Genomic DNA, 24,473 nt, shown 5'->3' with positions numbered 1-24,473 from the left:
ATTCCTTATTGCCACTAGCTTTAATGCACAAAGCAGGTTCCAGCACCTCAGCAAATCCAGAGGGATCTTTGCATAGAGCCAATGCAGAGATTCAGGCTCAAGGGGTGACCCAGATCCCAGAGTATATGCAGAGCAGGACTGACAAAGCACGCTGGTCCACAGCCTGATGGACCACTGTGTGTAACAATGTGAAAGTAACAGTGCAACATTCAGAACAGTGAGCTCCCAGAGGGCAGCAGGACTCCACCAAGGAGTTTAGCCAAGCTCATAACCTTGCAGTGACTTCTATAAATCAGTGCCACAGCTGAGTTCAACCCAGACAAATCCAATCAATCCACTGCAATTACAAAAGTGACTACAAGATGAAAAGAAACTAACACTTTATCCCATTATTTTAAGGAGGTATTAAAAGCCAAACTCAAAGCCACACACAGAAAAAATAAGACCTAAGCTCAAGGCAGCAGTGCATTCTAGCTACTCAGCATGCAGGCCCTGCACTGCACAATGCATGGATACTTCAGATAGGTTTTATTCCTTTTTAGGGCAGACTTGACTTTAATCCAGCTTGAATTAGCTCATAATACTTCCACAAGATACTAAGCAGACCTGTCTAAGAAGTTGCTATACAATATAACCACCACAGCTACTCCATACAGCATTTATAAGCAAGAGTGGAAGGAAATTCAGACTACGAAAATAGGGCAATCACAATTTACTGGTTTGTGGTAAGATTTTAGATTATACACAATTGAGATTTGGAGCAGGCCATGCTTTACTGGAGGTAGAGGTCACAAACTAAAAAGAAACTGTGGTGGGAGGCTCCAAGATCTCATCTTCACAGCAGCAGAGCCAGAGGTCCAGCTCCAAACAAAGAAGCAGCAGTGGTACAGCCTGGAAGATGATAAGCACTCGAGGTCAGCCTCTCAGTTCTAAGACTCAGTGTAAAATTAAAGTCCCAAATGACAATTTTATCAGGCCTCACAAGTCAGAAGACAGCAGAAGTTAGGCAGTAGCTCACTAAAATCACAGGACTGGGGAGACCGACATCCTGTTACAGCTAGTTTCTTCGCAAGCAGAGAAGTTATGACAGAGCTTTGCCTTAGGCTTTCACTGTTTCCTGTGTCAACAGACATTCACATATCTAGCAAATGAGGGGTCTTCTGTGGAACCTCAGTGGCCAAGCTGGGCCAGGAAAAGACAGAAACACACTCCCCTCACACCCCTTTGGTGCCTTCCACATGGAGAACCCAATCAAGTCCTTAGCAACATGCTTTTTCACCTCACCTTTCAAAATCTTTGCAAATCTATTCATTACATGTGGCCTATAAGCTCTTTCTCTAAACTTTCTGTTACTGACTCCCTCCCCACCACAACTTAATGTCTTCCAGTGTTTACCATCAGCCCTTCTCTCTCATTCCATCTTGCTATGATTTCCAGTCTATAAGTACTGTTAATTATTTGTCTGCCCTAAGCCCTCCTTTTCCTGTGTCTTCTTTCCCTTCCACTCTGTCAAAGTAGTTTCGGATTTCCTTCATGTTTTTCATTGTCCTCATAACAGGGGTATAGCGGGGCAGAGTGTGTGTGTATTGGGTGTTTGCCTCCTTCCCCTAGTCATGCTCCCCACCAGATTTTCAGCCTGACCCACCCCTGATACCAGTTCCCATTCCACCATCTATTGTGAGACAACTCTAATGAAAACTGTCACCAGACCAATTCCCTCCACTACACAACATTACTACTACAGCACCTCAGGGAAGACAGATCTGACTGGGTTGGTCTGTCATGAACCAAAAGACAGATCCTCAAACAACTTGTGTGTGCAGCACACTAGGAGACATCACATGGATGGGTGCATGCATGCCCACACCATGAATGCTAATATGAACAATTGTTTGGAAGAAGACAAAGTGTTTCTCCAGCTTAACTGAAACCCACGCCTGCAGTCCCAGCTGCCTCATCACCACCTTTGACTCATTCCTCAAACCCTCCCCTCCTCCAGCCTCCATTTCTCTCTGTGCAGAATCTCAGCTGCTTGTAAAAAAAATTACAAAGTGCCATTACTTCCTCCATCCTTTCAACCTTCCCTTCCCTTCCTGCAATTCCTCCCATTGCATAAAGAAGCATCTTCCCAACCCTTCTAAGCACTCCACCTGCCTCTGATTTTATACCCATCTCCCTACTTCGTACCAATTTCCAACCCTTGCCATTTGACAGTGCGCATTTGTATGCTCTTCTCTTTCCCCTCACAATACAAACATGCATTAACTTCTTGCGTCTCGAAATCCCTCAGAGACTCTGGATCACAGTTTGGATGTCTAGGGTGAGAAGGGGAAATGCATTAACCCCTGTGTTCTTCTCATCTCTAGCTCTCAACCTGCACCATGTGAACTCCTGGCAGTCACTTTTCTTTTTCCAACAAGTCCAGTTTGGATCCTCTCCAGCCTACCTTCCATCTCTCAAATACTACTAAAGCTGCTCTACCTCTAGTGACCCCCTTCCTGGTCAAAGCTCAGGACTAGAAATCTAACCATCATCTTTATCTCTTACTTAGCAAAGGTGGTAACATTTTTGATTCTTGGATTATTACCCCCTTGCCTTCTATGAATGACTTCCACTGCTACCACTGTCACCACCCCCCAAAGATGCTGAAGGAGACAAATGAGCAATTATGAACATCACCACAACTTCTTCCACGCTGATCTCTGTGCTTGTTGCCAGCTTTGAAGTTATCTAATGGGTCGTAAGCCACACCTACATACTCCTTCCCACCCATTGCTGCAAAAATAGGTGGGTTGAAGCAGCTTGATACAGCTGAAATTTTGCCTTGCTTCAAGCGCTGCTTGAAACTACGTACAGAGATGTGAACCTGGTTCCCAGATCAGCAAGAGCTGGACTCAGAAGCCAGGCTACCAGGGAACTCAGCAGGGCTTGAGAGCCCAGAGCAATTACATTCGTAGAGGTTGGCTCACAGCTCCCACTGATTTTGAACTCTCAGAAACATGACAACTCCTGCATGCCAGGGCTGCTGGATTACAGCCCACACTGAGTTCAGCAGGAGAGTGTGTCAACTTACTGCTCAAGAAAGCAAAACACAGCTTCCTTTAGTAGCACCGACTTGCAGCTCCTGCTTAGTTCAAAAGCAAGCCTCTAAGTTCCTGCAGACACTGGGGACCATTCCCTCTTCTCACCCACTCCAGCAGTGGTGGTATGCTAATTTTGAAAAAACAGGGGGTGGGGAGGGGGAGATGTATATGAAGTACATCTCCACCCTTGGTTCCTGTTTATGTTTGTTAGCGTACAAAATCGCCTGCTGTCTGCATTTACTTTTGATTGAGTTCTCAGGCAACAAGTTAAAAAGCTGGTATGACTTAATGTAGTGCTCTCATCCTGACTAGGCCCTGTATTTGCTACTGCACACATACTGTTTGGATCCTCTACTTGGTTTTCTTTAAGAATTTCTCTGTCTCATGCAGGACACTTATCACCTTCTACATGTTTAACACCCCAAAACCACCAGCAAATGCAGCTTTTATGCTTTGGGAAAAGTCCACAGACTAAATTTATTTCCCTAGGCTCTGCTCCTTTAGGAGCTCTAAAACTCCTCCAGCCTGCACACAGAGAAGGCGATTTCTCAGTGTGGTTCATGGTAAGGTAAAGCACACAGGTAATGGTAAACCCATCTGGGATGAAAAAAACCCACAAGTCAAAAGTCACTCTGAAGAGGCAGGCAAGTTATGACTAACCTTACAATACCTTCCCATACATCTTCCCCTGTAATCAAGGAAAGCCAGCAGGCCAGAAGCATAAAACCAACAGAGCAAGCTGAGGAAAGGATACTATGTGGAGGGAAAAATATCACTGCATAATCTAATAGCTAGCAACAACCTTTGATTTGTATACATTAAGTGATAACAGATTGATACATCAATCCTTAATTATTAAAAAAAAAAAACCTCCAGGGTAGCAAGCAGAAGGATCCAGTGGTACAATCCTATCTACCTGGAAAAGGGAGTTGCAGATCAGTACACAGCATCCTTATCAAATCCCTTATACAACATACAACTATGTTGCTATAGTGAGAGCTTCCTCCATCTTTATGCCAGGGTGGCTATAAAAATGTCTATGAAGATATTCTATATTGGGTGTAGCAAATCTGGCTCAGGGTTTGCTTTGTGGTAGTTGGGTATTTTCCCCCCCATGTGAAACATGTAAGCAAAAATCATGATTATCCTCTTCAAAGATGACAGCCAAACGCGGCAGGCCACTGAGAATTCCTACCCCTCCGCGCGGCAGATCGCACGGGTTCCTGCCTCCCCTCTGCGCTCTGGAGCGTGGGTAATTTTTTAATTTTTTTTTTACCCCTTAAAAAAGGAGGCAGCAAGCTGTGGGAAAATACTTTTATGGCTAAGTGAGCTTTACCACCCACAAAGAGACAGGTCCCAAGGGGCCCTCACCGCCCACAAAAAGATGAGCACTTCTGCAAAGCCTTACCCCTTCTGATGTAATGATATCTAGAAATTCATTGCTTTAACAATGCACACAAAAGGAATCAGCCTGCACCCTTCACTTTTAAGAACACTGTCATCTCTCTCCAATGCCTTTCTGAATCTCAAAGCCAGCTTTAGCTTTCCAGCCACCAATACAAAGAAAGGCTTACTGGGACAGTCTGCATCAGCAAATACAATAGACAAGCTTTCTCAGATTCAGTACTCGCTTCCATCATGTGGCACTGGAACAGACTACAGCTTGTGACATGATGCAAATGGCTAGCAGGACCTCTCCTGCACTGGGACCACTGAAGACATCCCATCAAGACTCCTGTACGTATACCAGGAACTGTGGGACCAGTACTATGCTCATAAGCTTCTCCTTGAGCCCAGGCAACAATTTTGCTAGTTTAAACACTCCAGGTACTGGGAAAAAAACCCCACAGGTTTCAGCAATTAGCTACCATAAGGTAAATGGTAAACTTTATGCAGCAGGACTTCAAGAAATAAAGAAAACCCTAACACCACCATTCAAACATCTGCCATTTGTTTCCAGTCTAAATTGGTCTGACATCAGCTTCTGCATCTTTCTATGCCTTTTGTCTACTGAATTAAAGGGTGGTCTATCAGAAATCTTTCCCCCACATAGATTATCTAGACTAATCAAGTAACAACGACTACCTACTACTTCTTTGATTAGTTAAGTACATTAAGCTTATGTCATTCTATAGCTGAAGTTTTCCTCAGCTGATTCTTCCTTCAGCTACTTTGAGCCCTTCTGAAGTGCAGACACAAGAGTTGCACATGGATTTGCACACCATCTGGAATGGTGTTAACAAGACCATAGAAAAAGATAACAGCAGTTTCATACTCCCTGATATTGCCTGCCTATATAAGGTCTTAGAGCTACGTCATCATGACAGGAATTCATGTTCCCTTGGTTCACATGCAACACCCCAGAGACGTTTTCAGAGTCACTACTTTGCTTAAAACAAACCTTCACAAACTGCAAATGGGATATACATTACTTGTCTCAAAGTATCTAATCTCACTCTGGGCTGTAATAATACTGACTTACACACGATTAAAAAAGTACCATTGCTTCCTTCATCACCGGGAATGAATCAACTGCAGGAAAGATCTGCCCTCCAAATAAACAGATTGAGATTGCCACTGTCACACTCCCTATTTTACTATCTACAGACAGAAGTGGATTGACCCCAGACCTCAAACACCTGGTTCTTTGAAAGGCCAACAGCAATGGGCTGATAACACTGAACTCTAGACTCTTAAGAGTGCTTAACAGCTGGCTTGTTTGAAATACATTTTGCCTCTGGCCTAGAGTCTTTCCATAACACCGCTTCCTTTAACCGCCCGAAATATTCCCTATCATTTCAGCCTAATTCAAAGCTTTGAGTACCACTCTGTTCCCATTTGAACTGTCTTCCACAAATGCATGTGGAAACCTATGTAACCAGTGCTGGTAACAAAACACCTTGGAAACAAGGGTAAAAGTGTAATTAGAACTTCAAGGCTCTGTATTTGGGATCTCTTAACCCTTTAACAAGACTTTCTCATGTAGAAGACAAAGTCATACACATTTCTCTAACAAACTTCTCTCATGGGGCAGCATAACCAAGGACAACGCACCACAAACATCTCCACAACTCCTGAAATACAGCCAGTCATGGACAGTATCTGGCACACTTGAGTAAACGCAGATCTTTCCAACTACTGCTAATCTCAGTGCAGTCACATTTCCAGATACTAGCCAAAAATCCCCTGACACCTCAGACCTCATCAAGCACATCCTGTAAAACAAAGTGGTCTGCACGCACTCTGACCAGAAAGTTATGCTCATTCTAATCTCACTTGCAAATAAAGTAGTAAACTATGCTAATAACATAACATAACAGCTGCTAATCCACACCAACTCTTTCTATGGACATTTATGCTACTCAAGTGGGCAACTTTTCAGCTTTCGGTTCAGCTTACCAAAAGGAACTGCAAATGAGAGACTCTTGGCACAAAGTAAGTATCCTCATGGAAAGCTAGTAACAAAGCATTCTCCAGTAACATCTGCTCTTTCAGACAAACCTTGAAAGAGCCAGAAGTCCTCTGCAGTAACAGCCATCACAAGGTTTTACAATAGGCTTAGCAGACAATGCCAATACATGCAACCAGAAGCAGCTGTACCTACTGCTGAAATACAGTGTTTAACACAGCTTAAGCTAAAACAAACTCCATTCTCAGCTACACTGAACCCAAGCATCATGTCACTGCTCCTGTGCACTCACATGATTCAGAGAATCACTGAAGATTGGGGGTGGAAGGGACCTCTGCAGAAGCTCTAGTTCACCACCCCACTCACAGCAGGGTGAATTACAGCAGGCTACTGGGGACTATCTCCAGTCAAACTTGGATATCTCCAAAGATGGAGACTCCACAACCTCCCTGGGCAACCTGTTCCAGCATTTGACCACTCTCACAATAAAAAAAAATATTTTCTTAAGTTCAAATGGAATTTCAATGTGTGCCCATTGCCTTTTGTCCCTTCACTGGGCACCACGGAGGAGATCCTGGCTCTCTTGTCTTCATTCCCTCAGTTACTTATACACATTGACTAGATCCACCCTCGAGCCCTCTCTTCTCCGGGCTGAGTAGTCCCAGCTCTCTCAGCCTCTCCCCTCAAGTCAGTCTCCAATCCCTTACTCATCTTTGTGGCCCTTCACTGCACTCACTCCAGTATGTCCATGCCTTTCTTACACTGGGGGCCCAGAATTGGATGCAGCACTCCAAATGTGGCCTTACCAGGGCTGAAGAGAAGGATCACCTCCCTCAGTCTGCTGGCAATGATCTTCCTAATTCAACCCACTATACTGTTGACTGCCTTTTCTGCAAGGGCACGTTTCCTGGCTCATGTTCAACTTGTTGCCCACCAGGACTCCTGGGTCCTTTTCTGCAAAGTTGCTTTCCAGCCAGTAGGTCCACAGCCCATCCTGATGTATGGGGTCATTCCTCCCCAGGTGTGGGACTTGGCATTTCTCTTCACTGAACATCATGAGATTTGTTGGCCCATTTCCCAGCCTATGAAGGTCCCTCTGAATAGCAGCACAACTTTCTGGTTCATCACCTACTCCTCCCAGTTTTGCTGAGGGTGCACTCCCACCCATCATTCAGGTGATGAATGAAGATGTTAAACAGCATGTATTGGCCCAAAACAGATCCCTGAACAGGCCAAAGTCTACTTTCCTGAAGAGCTTTTCCCACAATGCTGTCCTGTAGATACTTCCTTATTTATCTGCATATGCTTAACGTGGGCCCCTTTTACCCATTTTGAGGCATGAAACCAAAAGAGCAAGGCATGATCAAAGATCCAGAAAACATCCAGTTAAGACACAAGGCTAATTCACTTACTAATAAAATTTGATTACAGTACTTGTGCATTCGCTTACCTAACATGTTAGCTCATGAGGCACAAGAAACAATATTTTAAATGCATCCAGGAGCTGCAAAACAGCTGCAAAAAGCTCTGCTGCATCAACAAAACTGCTGCATTATCTTCCTACATATAAGAAATCAAGATGTTAAGCTTTGTTTCTCATAACACCAAAACCCTAGCTGCTGAGTCCTGTAGCCATGTTTTAGCATACAAAATGGAAAAGATACAGCACCAAGTAGCAACAAGGAATGTACCTACAATGAGTCTCCTTGTATCACATCTAGCACAGCTTCTGATCAAGTACCAGAGCTTCTTGCCTACTCCATTAAATACAGGTTGTTGACAGGTCTGCAGTCTGTCGCATCAATGCACAACAGACAGCAAGAAGGGACAAGGAGTAGGAAGGGGAAGAAATTAATAAACAGGTCACAGCACTGTGCTACACAGGAAGCATAAATGTTGAGGAGCATAATGTAGGAGGAGATCACACGAGTCTCTATTGAGTATCTGAGAGTGATGTGGTCTGAGAAAGGGCTCCAGCAGCAGGCACACTCATTCACACTGTAAAACCTAAGTTTCATACTCCGGGCTAGCAGAATTAAATTTACAACAGTGCTGTGCACCAAGTGACAGTGGCAGTACCAGCTTCAAACTGCACAGGCAGAAACAAGAAAAAAAAAAAATCCCTATCACACAAGGCTCATTTATGTTGAGGAGTGAGTTAAGCATGCATTGTCTCACTGGTCTCAAAATACCCATTAATACTTGCAGTCCAGAGTTAAGCTAAAAAAAAAAACTAAAAAAAAACCCAGAACAAAAAGCTACAGAAACAGAGAAAGGGTACAGCCCCTCCTAAGTAAACTTGATTACTTGCTGCAGACAGCAGCAGGGTTTGTGTACTGGGAGGGGGGGAGGTGGAGAGCAACTCTACCTTTTCAGTGGATAAATGCATAAAATAAAGCAAGCAGGTGAGCAGCACCGATCAACAGTAAAGCTATATGCTACCTTGGCACTGCCATTCTGTCAAGCAGTGTTTACTTGTGGAAGCAAAGCACACATGAAGGAATACCCTCCATACAAACCAAACAGCTGTTGCTTTTCCTCCTCTTCAGAGTTCCCACTTAGCTTCTTATACCACCTTTGCTACTTTTGTTTCAGTCCTTCTGCTCAGGCTCCTCTTCTAGATATCATCTTTTCTGCATTCAGCCATCAGGGCAGGATGCAACCTGCCTAATTTTAGGCATCTAAGGTATCCACAGCAGAAAGGTACTCTTCCAAAGCTCCCTATACAGTCAGTGATAAACAGACTGGCAGCTCCACAGAAGTTTCAGGGCACCTAAGTTCAGCTCACTTCAGCTGATGAATCAGAGCAGAAGCTTATCTTTCTCTGCTAACTATACAGGAAGCTTAGCCTTCCAAGTCAGATGCCCCCAAAATTACAGTGTATATACCCCCCATAGTGCACATAGCTGTGGATTCTTATTTTCAGTTGACTCACATCCCCCTCAATTAACACATTCCCAGACTTTGCAGATTGAGATGAACTACAGCTTGAGCTGCAAAAGCATAAAGGAAAGACAAGAACAAAAAGGACTGAGCAAGAGCAGTCTTTAAAGTGCTAATAGCACTATTTTGACTCTTCAGTTCACCTTTATTTTGCAATATTTAAAAGGCTTTTGGACCATCTCCAGCTCTCAGGTGTGAAGAGGCAGTTCTTTCCACATAAAGACACTGATATACAGAATATTATTACAAAATGATTTTAGAAATTAAACTGGTTTTGGAGTCACTCAAGCCTTGAGAATATCCTAGTTTCTGGAATCAAACAGGGGATAGCATCTTAAAAGGGTTCTGATGAAAGTTCATTCCCTCTGCCCTTCAATCTCTAGTGCTTTGCACTCCTAATGTCCAAACCAAAGAATTCAAACTGGATCTGTTCACAGCTGACAACAAAGAAGTGTTTGTGCCCACAGAGTACCTCTGCTGCTAAATGGAAGCAAGCAAACAGAGGCATAGAGTACGCAAAGCATCATACAGCCAGATTAACGTTCTTCCATTCCAGCACACAAAATACCCTGATGCTTCCTAGCTGTCTATGCTTTTTGTATGCAACAGTGTACAGCAGGAACAGACATCAAAACGAGGATGAGTAACCGCACAGATTCTCAGTGTAGAATTTGGTATTTTGGGTGGGAGGGAAAGGCTAACTGGAAACAACATACACAACCTTTTCCACCACATAAATGCATATGCTAATGGCTTTCTCTCAACATTACCTACCATCCACTTTCAGGAGATGTCTAACTAGACAGGAGAAGTAAACCCCCTTTAGGTCTAAGCAGCATTATCTGCATCAAAACCAATGCCACCAGCTTGGGAACTTTTGTGGGGTCTTTGCACAGGACTAGTTATTTCAGAAGAGATGGCCTGTAGGTCATGCAAATGCCAATGACATTAACTACCTTTCAGCCTTCATTGTGCCAAGCTACAATGCTACAGGATGACTCAGATTACAGCACAAGACTGGACTGCCAATTAAAGCACAGAGCCGGAAAAAACAAACTCACTGGTGTCTTGCAATACAATGAAAAATGACTGACGTACTATAAAGATGGACCTGCTAGGCACAATGTAGCATCTGTGGATCAGTTATACAACCCTTGTGTAGCCACAAGAAGTTACGTATTACCAGTTAGTTTCTAGGCTTGAGATTTTTAACCATGAACAAACTGATTTCTGCCTTCTGGGAGAGAGATTTCATCTGAAGAACGTCTGTTCACCTTCTGACCACAGTCATGATGTGGTATAACTCTGTAGCCACAGCTATAGAATCTATGAAGTAGAAGTCAACAAAGGATCCTAATGCTAAGATAAAGTTAACTCACAGTATGTGACTTTATTCTGCCTTCATCCAGTCTATCTATGACACCAAACTATCAGGAGATTCTGTTTATGAAATACTCCACCATGATCAAGCAGCAATGTTAAAAACTTTCATAGCTGAAAGCTGTTCTGGGAGAGCAGCAGTTGGAGAGAGGCAAAGGCAGATGAGAGCTGAGGTCCAGCAGCTAGGCTTCATGAAAGCTCATGGGCTGCAAGTGTTACTAGAATACATGAAGCAAGCTCATAAATGAACACTTAAACAAGAGGATGTCACACAATTAAAGTCTTCTCCACACTTCCAAAATCCTATTGTCTTCAGAAGCTTAAGTACCATGTTGAGGAAATCAACAACTCCAAGGATACCTCTCACCAGTTCCATAAAGGCACACTTTCCACTCTCTACTGTAATCAGTTCCTGCATTTGCAGTTCAGCACTACAGCCTTCTTCCTTACAGCCTTTCTGCATGAAAGGCTGCACTTCCACAGAAATTATAAAAAGTTCTCAAGTTTGTGATGAAGGTGACAGATATCTATAGCTCTCCAGTCACAGAAGAACTTGAGGCATATTTTAAGCCTCTTATGTTGTTTAGTGTCCACTGAGGTATATCACAGACAGACCACAGAGAATGAGGTTACTCGAAGGTTTATGTCTTTCTGTATTAAGCAGTACCCAACAGACTTATAACAGAAACACACTGCATAGAAAGCCACACGGCTATGTTCATTGATTGTACCACCCTACAGATCTGCCTACTGTGAAAAGGAGGATTAGATCAGGACACCAATCCAAATTCATGTAGTTGTCTTAGAAGAAAAGCCAGAATCAAGCTAAAAGCAAAAAGCCAATGACTGACAGCTGAAGGTATGGACTCAAAACAACACTCAGTCTCAAGCAACTATAGAAAAAGCCTTTCCAGAGGAAGTGAAGTACATACCTGCTAACAGTGGGAAAAACAAGGGTACATCAGAGACAACTGGGATGAGTTTTTCCATCAACTCTTGCTGGCCTTCTGGCGCTTTCAAGTCATGTATCTCAGTCCTACTCTGTACAGTTGTGCATCACTGCAAGCATGTTTGAAGGATGAGGGCATCTCAGAACAGGATTAGGTCAAGGAGACTTGAGCCATGGGAGGCAATCACACCTGCGATGCCAGAGGAACTGGAGAAACTTCCTGCAATACAGTTTCCAAGGCAACCAGAGCAGCCTCTTATCATCATCCCTTTCATCATTAGAGCAGAAGTGAAAGGTTACTGGGCTAATTCCAGTTGCAGCAGTTGATGTTTTAGTTGTTGCTGGGCAGTGCTTACACTAAGTCAAGGACTTTTCAGCTTCTCATACTGCCCTGCCGACAAGGAAGCTCGAGGTACACAAGAAGCTGGGAGGGGACACAGCCAGGACAGCTGACCCAAACCAGCCAAAGGGATATTCCATACCATATGATGTCATGCTGAACAAAAAACCTGGGGGTAGTTGGTTTGGGGAGAGGGGGGGAGGGGGCACAGCCACTGCTTGGGAACTAGCTGGGCATTGATCAGCAGGTGGTGAGCAACTGCACTGTGCATCATTTGTTTTGTATATTCTTTTATCATTATTATTATTTTCCTTTCCTTCTCTGTCCTATTAAATTGTCTTTATCTCAAGGCAGGAGTTTTACCTTTTTTCCAATTCTCTCTCCCATCTCACTGGTTGGGGGTGGGGGGGAAGTGAGTGGACGGCTGTGTGGTGTTTAGCTGCCTGATGGGTTAAACCACAACAGTGATTTTGGGAAAACAGCAGCTGAACATTACAGTTTGAACTCCTAGATCCCAATTAAAGACAGGCTATCAACTGAGTCTTAGTTTCACCTACAGCCTCTGCCCTACCCCAGTGTAACAAGGCCACAGACAGCTTTGGCAACTCCAGCTGAGATATCCAAACCTGCACCATTATTACTCTTGTAGCAGGTCATACTCTGAATAGCTGTGGGCTATGGAAAAATCTGTAATATCAAGCTCATTCTTTGAATACCTGTAAGTGTTCAGTCTCTGGTCTGAATCTATTACCCTGAAACAGCAACAAAATCACTCAAAAACTGTATATGTAATCACTCAAAAACTGTAAATGTAGAGTGTTGTATCACTCAGCCCTTAAGCCATGCTGAGTCTGGATCTCTCCACGAGGTGGAGGACTCAGAGCAACTGTGCTGGATTCCATTTAAACAGATAAAGTCTGGTGGCAAAGCCAGAACAGACAAACATGATCTATGTTCATGCAAGGAAAAATGTTGTTTGTTGATATGCACATAACCGAATAGATGCCTATTAAAACAAAGTGAGGAGAGACAGAAGCATTTCGCAAAGCTAGGTAACTATCATAAACCAGTAAACTTTAATCTGCAGGTCTCCTACTGCGTAACAGGAACATCAACAAACTGGCATCTGTGTCAATTTTTAAAGCCTCCTGAAAAGGTCCTTGGCAAACACTGATTTTCTTCTTCCTCCAAGTCTCCGCTGAACCGAAACTAAAGCATTCTTTGTTCCACTATACCATTAGCATGTCTCTGCCCATCCCAAAGTAGTCAATTACTATAAAGCCTAAAGGAAAAGTTCACATAGGTGAACAAGAGGTCATAAGCACTTTAGTGGCAATGAAGTTGATTTTTTTTAAAAATGTATTTACTGATTTTTAAAAAGATACTAAAATGTACATCTGTCTACTACCAGATGCCAAAAAACATCCGTGACGTGGCCCTCAAATTACTTAGCAGTGTCCTGCTCACAAATGTGACTTAGGACAAAAAGAAATTTATTTTAAAAAAAACGCCAAAACCAAACAAACCCAAACCAATGAACAAACCAAACAAAAAAACCCAAACAAAACAGTGGGCAGAAATATTCAGCTTAAAGAAAAACAAAAAAAAGCAGTAGGAGGTGGTAAACACAATACTGAGCTGCGTGTTCCTTGGATCCAGAGCCAGGCATGTTAACACTGCAGAACACTGCAGCAGTAATAACTCCTATTACAGAAGGTGTAACCTCATCCCACAGAACAGCTCTTTGGTATCTCCTGAGAATCATGGAACAACAACAAAAAAAACCAAAACCAAACAACCTCCACCCCACTCTGTTGGCCTGCAAATGGCAGAGAATCCAAGAGACTAGAAGACCTGAATGGCCCCAAGATGCAGTATTCCACTTGTATTGCCACATGCAATTGGCCAGTCCTATCAAGTGAGAAGCCAAATTGTGTTTACTGCTTTCATCATAACTTTAGCAAACAACCACTTCAACTAGCTTTCAGTGTATGGACGTTTCCTTGGAGACCACAACCCCATCACTTACAGCAGTTCACCAAGGAGAAGAGAGACCAGAGGGTAGCTTACAGCCCACACTACCATGAGCCTTAGAAGAGCTGCCAAATGAACTCTCAGTTTTTTTGATGAGTCTTGAAATAAAAGGGGAATGTGGAAGACTGAAAAATATGCTAGTGTTATACCAGTATTTTAAAAGGTTGAAATAGGATGAGACATGTCAGTCTTGTCAGCCTGACATTGATTCCAGACAAAATAATGAAAAAGCTGATATAAGACTCAGTTAATAAAGGATTAAAGGAGGACAGTGTAATTACTGCCAATCAACACAGACTTTACAGGAAAATATAACTTGTCAAACTACCAACACTTTTTGGTGTGATTACAAGTTTGAATGCTAAAGGTAACAATGTTGATGTAATATATTTTCACATGGTGTTTTACTTGGTGCCAGAAAGCACAGTGATGCAGTGTATCCCATCAGCTGATAGATCTGAACTGCACCAGCAGATAAGGAGTCAGGTGGGAAGGTGCTACTGGGACTCCAGGTGTTGTTCCACTGCTACATGCAAATTAGGGTGCTGGCATGGACATATCTCAGACTGTCACGTTGACTAGTATCGCTTCATTCTCCCATTGAACTCCCACCGACTCTACTCATCTGTTACCACCTTCCCTACACTTTGCCTGGAAGTGCCCTGGAGCAGAGATGGCCACCAGTCCCTGACGAGTACAAAGGACTCTCTAATCCTGACCTAAGTCCTGCCTGGCATGTCAGTCATTCTGCCTACTGTGTTGCTGTACTAGCCCGTCTGCTTAGATAACCTGTAATTTTTAGTGGTTCGTTAAACCAGACTGCTCTAAGAATTTATTCAGAAGGCAGTCTTCCCTAGCATGAAGCTTAACGTTACTTAAACAACAGAAAGCTGTTCATGTAAAGCAGACAGCTGAAAGTAATCGTGGACAGAACCTGACAGCAAGAGCTTTGACATTAAGAAATTTAGTCAGCACACCAAAGTAATTCACACACCCCTAAGATCGCTGTCTGCTGCTTTTATTTCCTCCCCACATACAGCAGTTAAGTGGGGCAGGGGACAGCCACAGAAGTGTAATTGGGTGTATTTGCCCAAACAACAGTTCTCACTCATACTTGATCACAGAAGTCTATTGTCAGCTTTTAGAAAACTGTCAGGTTAGGAATACAGAGATTTTTTGGCATCTCTCCTCAAATACTGTAGAGGTTACATAAGAAATACATTTGGCACCTATGCATTTAAACATAATTCAGAAATTACAGTCTGGATACATGGTAGGATGAAGCAATTTAAGGCACTCAAGCTTAGATTAGCTTGTGTTAATAGGAAGACAGGTGATTGATTTTTCCCTCAGCCAAGGCTGGCAACCTCACCCATAACTATAAGGCCAAGGTTAAAGTACTTTTGAGCTTGAGTAGAGGTTCTTCACCATGACAGTGAAGAAATAACTACCACAAGCTTTGGCACAGGCTAACTAAAAAGGAAAGTGTAACCATCAGCACTGTAACTTTCAATGGGTCTGAAATATAATGTTGAAAACGACAATGCTGCTGACCAACATAATGAACACAAGAAATTCTATTGCACAACTGCACCTTCATTTTCTAGTTCTCATCTTTCATGCCTCCACCTAATATTTACAACTTCAACTCTCCTGGTTTCTGCAACACATTAACATGTTTTTGAGCACAAATGTAAAAAACATTTTGAAAGCTGAAAGCGTAGGTACAGACTAAAATAAACAGAATATTAAAACAACTTATCACAAGCAGCTGCTGCATTAGGAGAATTAATTTTATATTTAAGTCAATAAAAGCCTTTACTGTGGAGTCCCAGACATTCCAGTGTGAGGTTCCACAACACTGCAGGAGCCAACAAACCTTGCCTTAAGTAGGCTCAGCACAGTGCCATACAAAAAAGATTGATCTTGTTTGTTTTAAAGTCCCACAATTACAACTTCTGCCTTCTTTTGTTAATCTTGGCATACACTCAACAAACAGCAAGCATGTGTATTTTGGGGCTCAAATTCCCTAAAACTTGCAAGGAGAAAAAGCCAGGCTGTTTCCCTGCCACTAAGGAACAGGCAAACTGCAAGGAGGGCTGGAGGAGGGTTGAAGGCAGGTGTCTCCAAGCAAAGTGGGGACGCAAAGAGTTCTGCAGTGTTGCCTGGCAGTGAGTAATTATCTGCCAGTGTGCTGTTCCACGTGCCAACAGCCAAAGCCCACACAGGCAGCAAGCACGAGAAAGTACATGCATCAGCTAAAGCTGCAGGCTACCTCCACTCTTTCCTAAGGAAAAAAAGTAGAGGTGCTTTGAAGGCTAGCATTCGGCTGAGCTCTTACCATGCACTCAAACCAAAATGTCCGGGGAGACAAAAGTCCGGGAGATGCCAGAAATCTGTTGTCAAAGACAAGACCACTGCCATACTAAATCAGCCATGCAAAACCAACAGCAGTTCTGCCCCAGAATGGTTGGGAAAACTCCAATGAAGACTCTTAAGAACAGGTCAGATAAATCCTGTCCACTGTGCCTGTTTAGGCATAGCTGATCGTGCCTTAGGATAAGGAAAAGGGCACAGCCTTGTGAGAAACCTTTCAGCACTCCTTTCAGTGGTGGTCCTGTGATCACCTACAGGAAGGAAGAGAACCACATCCCAACCTACCTGTCCATACATCATCCCTCATTCTCCCCCAAGCTCCAAGATGACTCCCCTGCACTGGGGTTAATTACAGAGCAACTCAGACCCAGCCAAAAAAGACCCACCCTCAAGATGTGTCATCTATAACCATCTCATTCATGAACTGCCAGAGTGCCATAGTCGTCGTCTTCTCCCCACCTCCGCCTGCCCTTTAAGGCTCCCAAATGCCTGTGTGCTGTATGTGGTGGCAGCTGAGTTTTTTAATATGCACTTATTAAGATCCTAATTGAATCCCGCATTGCCTTGTGTGCATCTTGCCAGCCGGAACACGAACAAGGCACCCTATAATTCAATTAGAAGGACCTGCAGCAAGCTGATCATTAGTCTGTCAGGTTGTTAAGAAAAAGACATCTAGGAATAGGGGAGGAAGTTAAACAAAGGGAGAATTGTTAACAGCACCCCTCCCCAATTCATGCAGAGAGTCCCATACACATAATTGAGGTGTAGAATCTGCAATGCCCAAGCATTTGAATGACAGCTCACCACATCACTCCAACAGTCCTTTCTCTTGTTTCAGGCAACTTAAATAGAACCTCAAAAGTTAGAATTAGACTTTTCCTCATGAATCCTCCCCTGCTCAGATTCACGAGAAAAACACCATTAATATACATGACTACTGCAAGCAAGGAAATCTCATTACCTGCCAAAACCCTGTTGACAGAGGAATGGGTGGCCAAGCCAGGCTGTCCCCGTTCATGGAAAATCCCAGCATAAGGCAAGTACTCTGGCAGCAAAAAACGTCTGCAAAACAAAGAGAGTAAGCTTACATGGAGAAAGACATCCCAGTATACTACAGACCTGGACAGCAACTGCAATTACTTTGAGGAAACATGACTATATTCCAGCAGACTATAGTAGAGAAAAGGCTGGACTCCTCTGCTTAGCCAACCACTTCACTGCTTCAAACAAAAGGCAAGTTAAATTTGATCCTCCTCTGATCAGCGTGGCTGTGAAGATCAGCATTAAGCAAATCCTTTACCTCCCACAATAGCTTCCTAATCTCAAACCAGCACATCGTGCTGAGAATCTCTGATCAGATTCTTTTCTCTTCCTATTCTGCCATTCACACCATAGCCCCAGCCTGTAGGTAAGAAGCACTAAGACCATGCTGTCCTTCAAATGTCACAGGACAAGCTGATCATACTAACGTGCCATCTCAGGGGTCCCAGAAATTGCAAATGAAGAATACAGCAGCCCTGTGCAAGAAAAGGAATCCATCTGAAAGCACCAGAGAGCTGTACTGCAACTGGTACCTCCAGGATTTCCACACCCTTTTACTCTTACATGGACAAGCCTTACCTCGGGACAAAGCGCCCCAGCGATGGTGCAGACATGCGGGCATTCCGGGGAGCTCGGTGCCTGGATCGGTCTCCATTGTCCCTTCAGCAAAAGAAAAAAAAATTGTACATTAAAAATACTATGTAATAAAGTATTCTCCAAGAAAAGTAAAACCCAACAACGTCACCTAGTCATCCTGAGTACGCCACTGAGATTTAATGGTTCTCTTGTGTAAGTCACATGCTTTCAACGTTCCAAATTCATACAACTTACTGTACCAAAGACTTCCGACAGTTTTACATATGGGTAGCCTAATGTCCACTTTCTTCATTGTTTGACAATGTCTCAAAATATCAACAAAACCACAGAGAGTCAATGAATCAATGTCAGCACCTGAGCAAATGAACAAGAAACTTTAGGATTTGGACTGGGAGAGCAAAAGCAAGCATACCACAGTCCTGGTGAGAACTTTCTGTCAGTCAAAGAGATAACTTTTAAGTTTCACTTTTTCATTCCCAGAAGTGCAGGCAAAAGAGCATAATCTACAGGCTATTCTTTTGTGCTCCTTCCCTCAAGGTCCAGTTTAAGTGCCATTGCAGCTTAAGACAATCCCGCCTTTCACAAGCTTTTCCAGCGAAGTCAGAAATGTTAGGTGGTATCAGACAAAACTATACCTCCTCAAAAACCTCTCGTTCTGTTTCACAATAAATGGGCCTTGGAGAATGAAGGGACAGGGTCTAGCATCTATTGTCCTACAGCAGACACAGGAAGTCTTCTTCCCCAGGAGGGCAGTGCACACTGAACAGGTTACCCAGAGAGGCTGTGGAGCTGCCATCCTTGGAAGTCTCAAGACAGGAGCTAGACAAAGCCATGGCCGACCCAGTTTGATTTTGGCAACAACCACCCTACAACAAGCAGGAGGCCAAACTGGAGGACCTCCAGAGTCCCCAGCAAATAAAATTCCTGATATTACATTCATAGGTCACAAGAGGCCCTGTAACTATACAGCACTAAAGCAGCAAGGAAAATAATGAGACTCCATCAGTGACTCTGGAGTTCTGAAACAGACCTCCACAGTGCTTTATTCTCCATTCAGAAATTTACTCTCTGCATGACCTTGCAGAAGTAGCAAGTCCAGATCCCCATCTGTAATTGCAACCCTACTTGTCTTCTTCCCAGGCAATTATGGGGAGAATTTTAGATGCAGAGCCTTGGAATCACTAGGAAACTAAATATTCCTTATGCAACACACCAGCAGCACATTCCTAACCCACTCCAGCAAGCTGTGCATTTTATAATTTTTTTTGTTTTGCTTTTTTAAAGTCAGTGAGCAAGAAACGTGGGCTGAGAAGAAAGTCCATTACGTGGCTGTTCCCCACACACTTGAGGAACCAGGAACACAAGAGCAGAGGTGGTTCTGCAAAGCTCGTTAGCATTTCAAGCTATTTCACCAAAACCAAATCTAAATCCAAGCTCCATTTCTCCTTCCATTGCAGACGCAGAATTTGCGGTTCACAGTGAAAGCCATACCTCACCCTGAGGTTGCTGTGTAACCAGCGGAGTTCCTGAAATCAGCAATGTAAAAGCTGCTGCTGTTCTTTTATCAGAAGCTTCCAGCCTATTAAGATGTGGATCAATAACAGAAGGAATCCTGGGAACTCGAGTGCTGACATAGCGACTTTTCCTGCTAAAGAGAAAAGGCCAAAGGGAAAAAGAAGTGTCCTGTTCCAGATCTTGCCACACACAGTAAGAGCTAGTGAAAGTCTGACAAGAAATACATTTTTAAAAAGTCAGTGTAGCAGTTTTTGATACCACGCTGATATGCAGCCCTGGGAGAAAAGTAGCAAAATGGTTTTCAGGGTTTGGATTTGGACATTTACTAGAATTAGAAGATGCTTTTGAAAGGGACAAATTTCCGCAAGAGGAACAACAGCAGGACTACACCCTGCAGAACTCTCCATTTGAAGAGAACCTCTGCAGCAGGTTTTAAAAGGAATGAGGAATTAGCTCCAGCAAACAAAAGAAAATAAAGGTGCAAATTCTCCTACAGTCTGAATCAAGAGACCTAAAGCAACTAATTGTTCAAGTTTTTTAAAATGCTACTAGCCAATGCTTTTAGCGTCCACAAATATGTTTTAGGACACAACTTTTCTAATCAACAAGACTTTCTGATGCGAGAACTCCATCTTGTACTCCATTCACTGTGCATACAACCCTCCCCCAATACAAAAAGCCTAAAAGGGAAAAAAAACATAGACTAGACTTTTCTTCATTTTCCACTATGACAGACACAGCCTCTACTGATTCAAGAGACAGCAATCTATTTTTAACATCCCCTTAAAAAAAAAAATTAAACACCACCACACCCCAACTGCCACTGCCCTATAACTCGAACAGCAGAACTGGGAATGAGAAACAGTGACTATCCTTTGAGAATGCTAGAATTCCTACTAACTGTAATGGAAGTGTAAGATACCGTCCCCTGTGCTAAAGAGGAATAGTACTAAAGATTACTCTGAATCACTAATTTACAGAGCCATTTCTATCTCCCATGCTCAACTCCATGCAAGAGTGTTTTTAAGCGTCTAGTGCTGAAAAGCTAGAACAGCTGATATTACCCTGGTGCCAGCTGAAGATTATTTCTGCACCTTCTAAAAAGGAAAATTAAAAAAACCCCTACAGATCAGTGAAGATGGGTGGCACTTTGTGTTATTTCTGTACCACATACAGCCTGCTGACAGAGGGAGGAGAGCAGATGTTAGCACGACTGCAGTGCCAGTGTGAAGCACTCCGGCAAGAAATGAAAAGTTTCCAAAGTTCTCTCAAGTACTGGTGAAGATCTAATGCTCTACTTTCTATTTAGTGTCAACTATCTACAGACTCATTAGCTAACGATTTGCAGTGGATAGTTTAATTAACATTAACCTGCAAAAGCAGATCCCTCAGTGTGGGTGTCTACATAAAAAAAGCCTCTTCTGTAAAGCAACTCAATAACCTTGCAAAAGTAAAGGAAACAAAAATGTGCCACAGCAAGTGCTGTTACAGGGCTAAAAAGGTGTCCTGCAATGCCCTTTGTTTTAAGTGCACCAGCAAATATGAACAGCACAGGGAAACTTCTGCAGTGAAAAACATAATAATGAAGGAACTAAGCAATCCACTGAGCAAAATGCAGGGAAAGAATCAGAAATAATCAGCATGTTAGGTGACAAGGGAGACTTAATACTATAATTATTAACAGACTAATTTGTCTCAGGAGGAAAACTGCAAGAACCAACAAATGGTCAAAACACCTTTAAGGGTCTGGCTCAAAATTCAGGTTATTCATAATTTGTTCAGATACCAGTGTGGGACAAATCAAAACAGTGATATGGAGAGTAAGAGTTGGTAGGGGAAAGACAGCATTAACACTGACACAGAATGGAGCAGGAAAAGAAAGCAATTCCCAAACACTCAGGAGATTTATGGACCTTTAATAGGGCGTAAGAAGGATGAAAGTTTATCCTAAACTGGATAAGACAGTCAAATCTCATTGGATTTTTCTGCCATTGTTTTGTTTGCTTGTTGAGAGAGAAGTTGACCAATGTAAATATAATGAAGTGGCAACACCAGCTCTGAAAACAGAGATGGAGATGCAAAATTTTGCATCCTAAAGTTTGGAGAAAAGGGCATTCTTTTTCATCTGGTAACCTGGCTACCGCATTAGTAACTGAATGGATACAGAAGATAGCCAAGACTGTCAGAAAGGAAAAAAAGCTATGTTCTACTTTTCTATCTTGGCAACAATTCTCTTTAATATTTAGAGATTGTTGTATCAGGAAGTGAAATTAAACACACAGCATGAGATTTCTAATGCAATCTGTTAGTCTAACTGTTCCCATTGTAGTCAAAATTAAAACTCCCACTGACTACACTGCCAATAGAATTAGGTCAACAATGACCATTTTGAAAAGCCATTTAATTATCAGAGCCAGCACCAGTAAGCCATGCAAGTTCATAAGAATCAAATTATATCAGGCCAAGCCAATTGTTCCATATTTTCAGCATTTTGTAATGTTTCATGTGATCCAATTTAAAATGCTAAATCAATTTCTATCGCAGATGTTAGACACTTACATACGATAGACATGCTAAATAATTGGTTAAGTAGCATCTACTAATATCCATAAGGGTTAGCACTGGATTCAGTTGCACCACCTTGATGTAACAGGAAAAAAACAGTAACATTTTCTCAGTACTTCAAACATTAAGTATCTCCACTTACTTGCCATCAATTTTTTAAGACTGCAGGAGGTGACTTCAAAGGAGATAGCACAGAGGGCAGGAGTAGCACAAAGACTGTATCAGGAGCTCAGAGGAGGTTGCCAGAAAGTGCAAATTTATTTGGCTTTAGAGGTTGGTCAAGACTACTCTAAAGAGGGTACACCTGGAGGATGTCATATTAAACTGGCCATACTAAAGAAGAAACAGAACCTGATATCTTGCAATTCACTTCACAGGATTCACTGCTGAGTTAGATGGAAACAGATGACATATATCCTGGGAAGGGTGTACTCGTAAGAGCTGCGACTACAAGGTAAAGTGTGCACTATGTTTCACAAAGGTCATAGGAGTAGGAAAAAAGGTGGTGAGGGGAACATTACATTTGCTGGTGATCCTAAGAATGTGTTGATCACTTTCCAGCACCATCCTGATGAGTAAGGGACATACAGTGTTGGGAACACTATGATAGAAAGTTAACTACTAGCTTTACAACTGAGAGGAGCAGCAAATACCAGAAGATGTTAAAACTTTAGGTTTTCCCCTGTCTGATCCTCCAAGATCCTGAGCATCTCCTACAAATGATGTTAGGGAAAACTGGGAGCGTTTCTAGGAAATAAGCCTCTCAAACTAGAGAGGTAAACACAAAATAAATAAAACCTTGACATTCTAAATATTTCAGTGAGATACAGGTACCCTAAAAGCCACACTGCAAGTTGGTTGTAACTCTGCAGGGAGACATAGTAGCTGGAATAACATCTCCTGGATCAGTAGGACTAGTCTCTTAATCAAAAAATACAGGTTCCATCCAGTATATTACCCATAGTCCTTAAGTCTTGGAGAAGTTGTGAACTCAACCCGGGAAAACGGGACCACCCTACTTATGGCTCTGAGGACAAGGATATCTCACCTAAAACCAGGATTATGTTTAAGAGAAAAGATTCAAGACAACTGACTTATCTTTGAGCAGAGACTTTTTTCCACAAGTAGATATAAATAAGCAAATCAGCAGCACTGGTCCTATCAAAAAAGGTACAAGTATTGACATCTTCAGACATTAAAACAATGAAAATGCTGATTTAAAAGAATATACAGAAACTGGTAAAAATGAAAGGTATAACCTTATCTACCCATCTTTGAAGGATATGACCATTACTGAAGGAGAAGTACTTAAGGCAGAACAGAAGGAGACAACAAGAAACAAGAAAATTTAACCAAAAAGAAGCATCTGCTACATGAAAAGCCTTTCCTGGCACTAAATGTATTAGGACCATGGAGCAAACTCCCAAGTATAACACTGGAAGCCAAACAAAATTGAAGAAAAAAATATTAGAGAAACTGCAAAGAGCAATGCTGCCCAGCTGGAGAGACAGGAACTAGAAGAGGAGACTTTTAACATAGCTACTTAGTACGGTAATTGATAAAGAAGTTAGGTAAGTCACCCAAGATGTAGTGCCTTTCCATCTTCCTATGTTCATTTGAAGGCTAAAATGCCAGTCTTTCACTAGCAGCTTTTTCAAGGGAACACCAGGGAAAACTTATATCTATTTATCAGCTAAAACTTCCTATAAAACAGCAGACTGCTGAGTTACTAATGGCTCTCCTGACCAGAGGGAAACAAACCCCCCAGCCTTGATTACCTCTCAGAGGGCTGTTCAGGGGAGAATGTATTTACAAGATTAAAAATGGCATTTCAGAAGATCAAGTGTTTCAGAGAAGCATCACATAGGAGAAGATTTATCATCTGGTCAAGAGAAACAACAGCATTTGCCTGTTAAATGCCAAGGATTAATTGCTTCAGACAAAGACTGATTTGGGACCAGAATGAAGCACTCACTCTTATCCAGGCGCAGTATCCAGTTGTCTCTAGTTTAATCACCTCACTGTGTGGTGGGCTCACAAATTGATGACACCTTTTAGAATAAGACTGATACACTCCATAGCTACAGTGAGTCATTAGAAAATAGAAAAATCAGAGGCCAGACGAAGGTAGAGAATCCCTACTCCCCAATCTAGACCTGGTATATGAGTATTAAGGAAACCACTGTCTTCAGTGTTTTATAAAAAAACAGGGCATCCAGCACTACAACCACCCTTCCTCTG

At 42.5% G+C, this 24,473-nt stretch overlaps 1 protein-coding gene across 4 annotated transcripts in view; it reads right to left on the bottom strand.

The window, feature by feature from the left end:
• AMBRA1 (autophagy and beclin 1 regulator 1) overlaps positions 1-24,473 on the bottom strand; it is a 137,260-nt gene that overhangs the window by 63,101 nt on the left and 49,686 nt on the right. For all 4 annotated transcript variants that reach the window (XM_075712465.1, XM_075712464.1, XM_075712466.1 and 1 more), the window contains 2 exons: positions 18,135-18,215; positions 17,476-17,576 (listed from right to left, as the gene is read on the bottom strand). In XM_075712465.1, coding sequence (XP_075568580.1) covers positions 17,476-17,576; positions 18,135-18,215 — 182 coding nt within the window. The remainder of the gene's footprint in view (positions 1-17,475; positions 17,577-18,134; positions 18,216-24,473) is intronic.

The sequence above is a fragment of the Pelecanus crispus genome, chromosome 6 (genome assembly GCF_030463565.1).
Source record: "Pelecanus crispus isolate bPelCri1 chromosome 6, bPelCri1.pri, whole genome shotgun sequence".
Classification (NCBI taxonomy): domain Eukaryota; kingdom Metazoa; phylum Chordata; class Aves; order Pelecaniformes; family Pelecanidae; genus Pelecanus; species Pelecanus crispus.
This window is presented reverse-complemented; position numbering and strand designations above follow the sequence as displayed.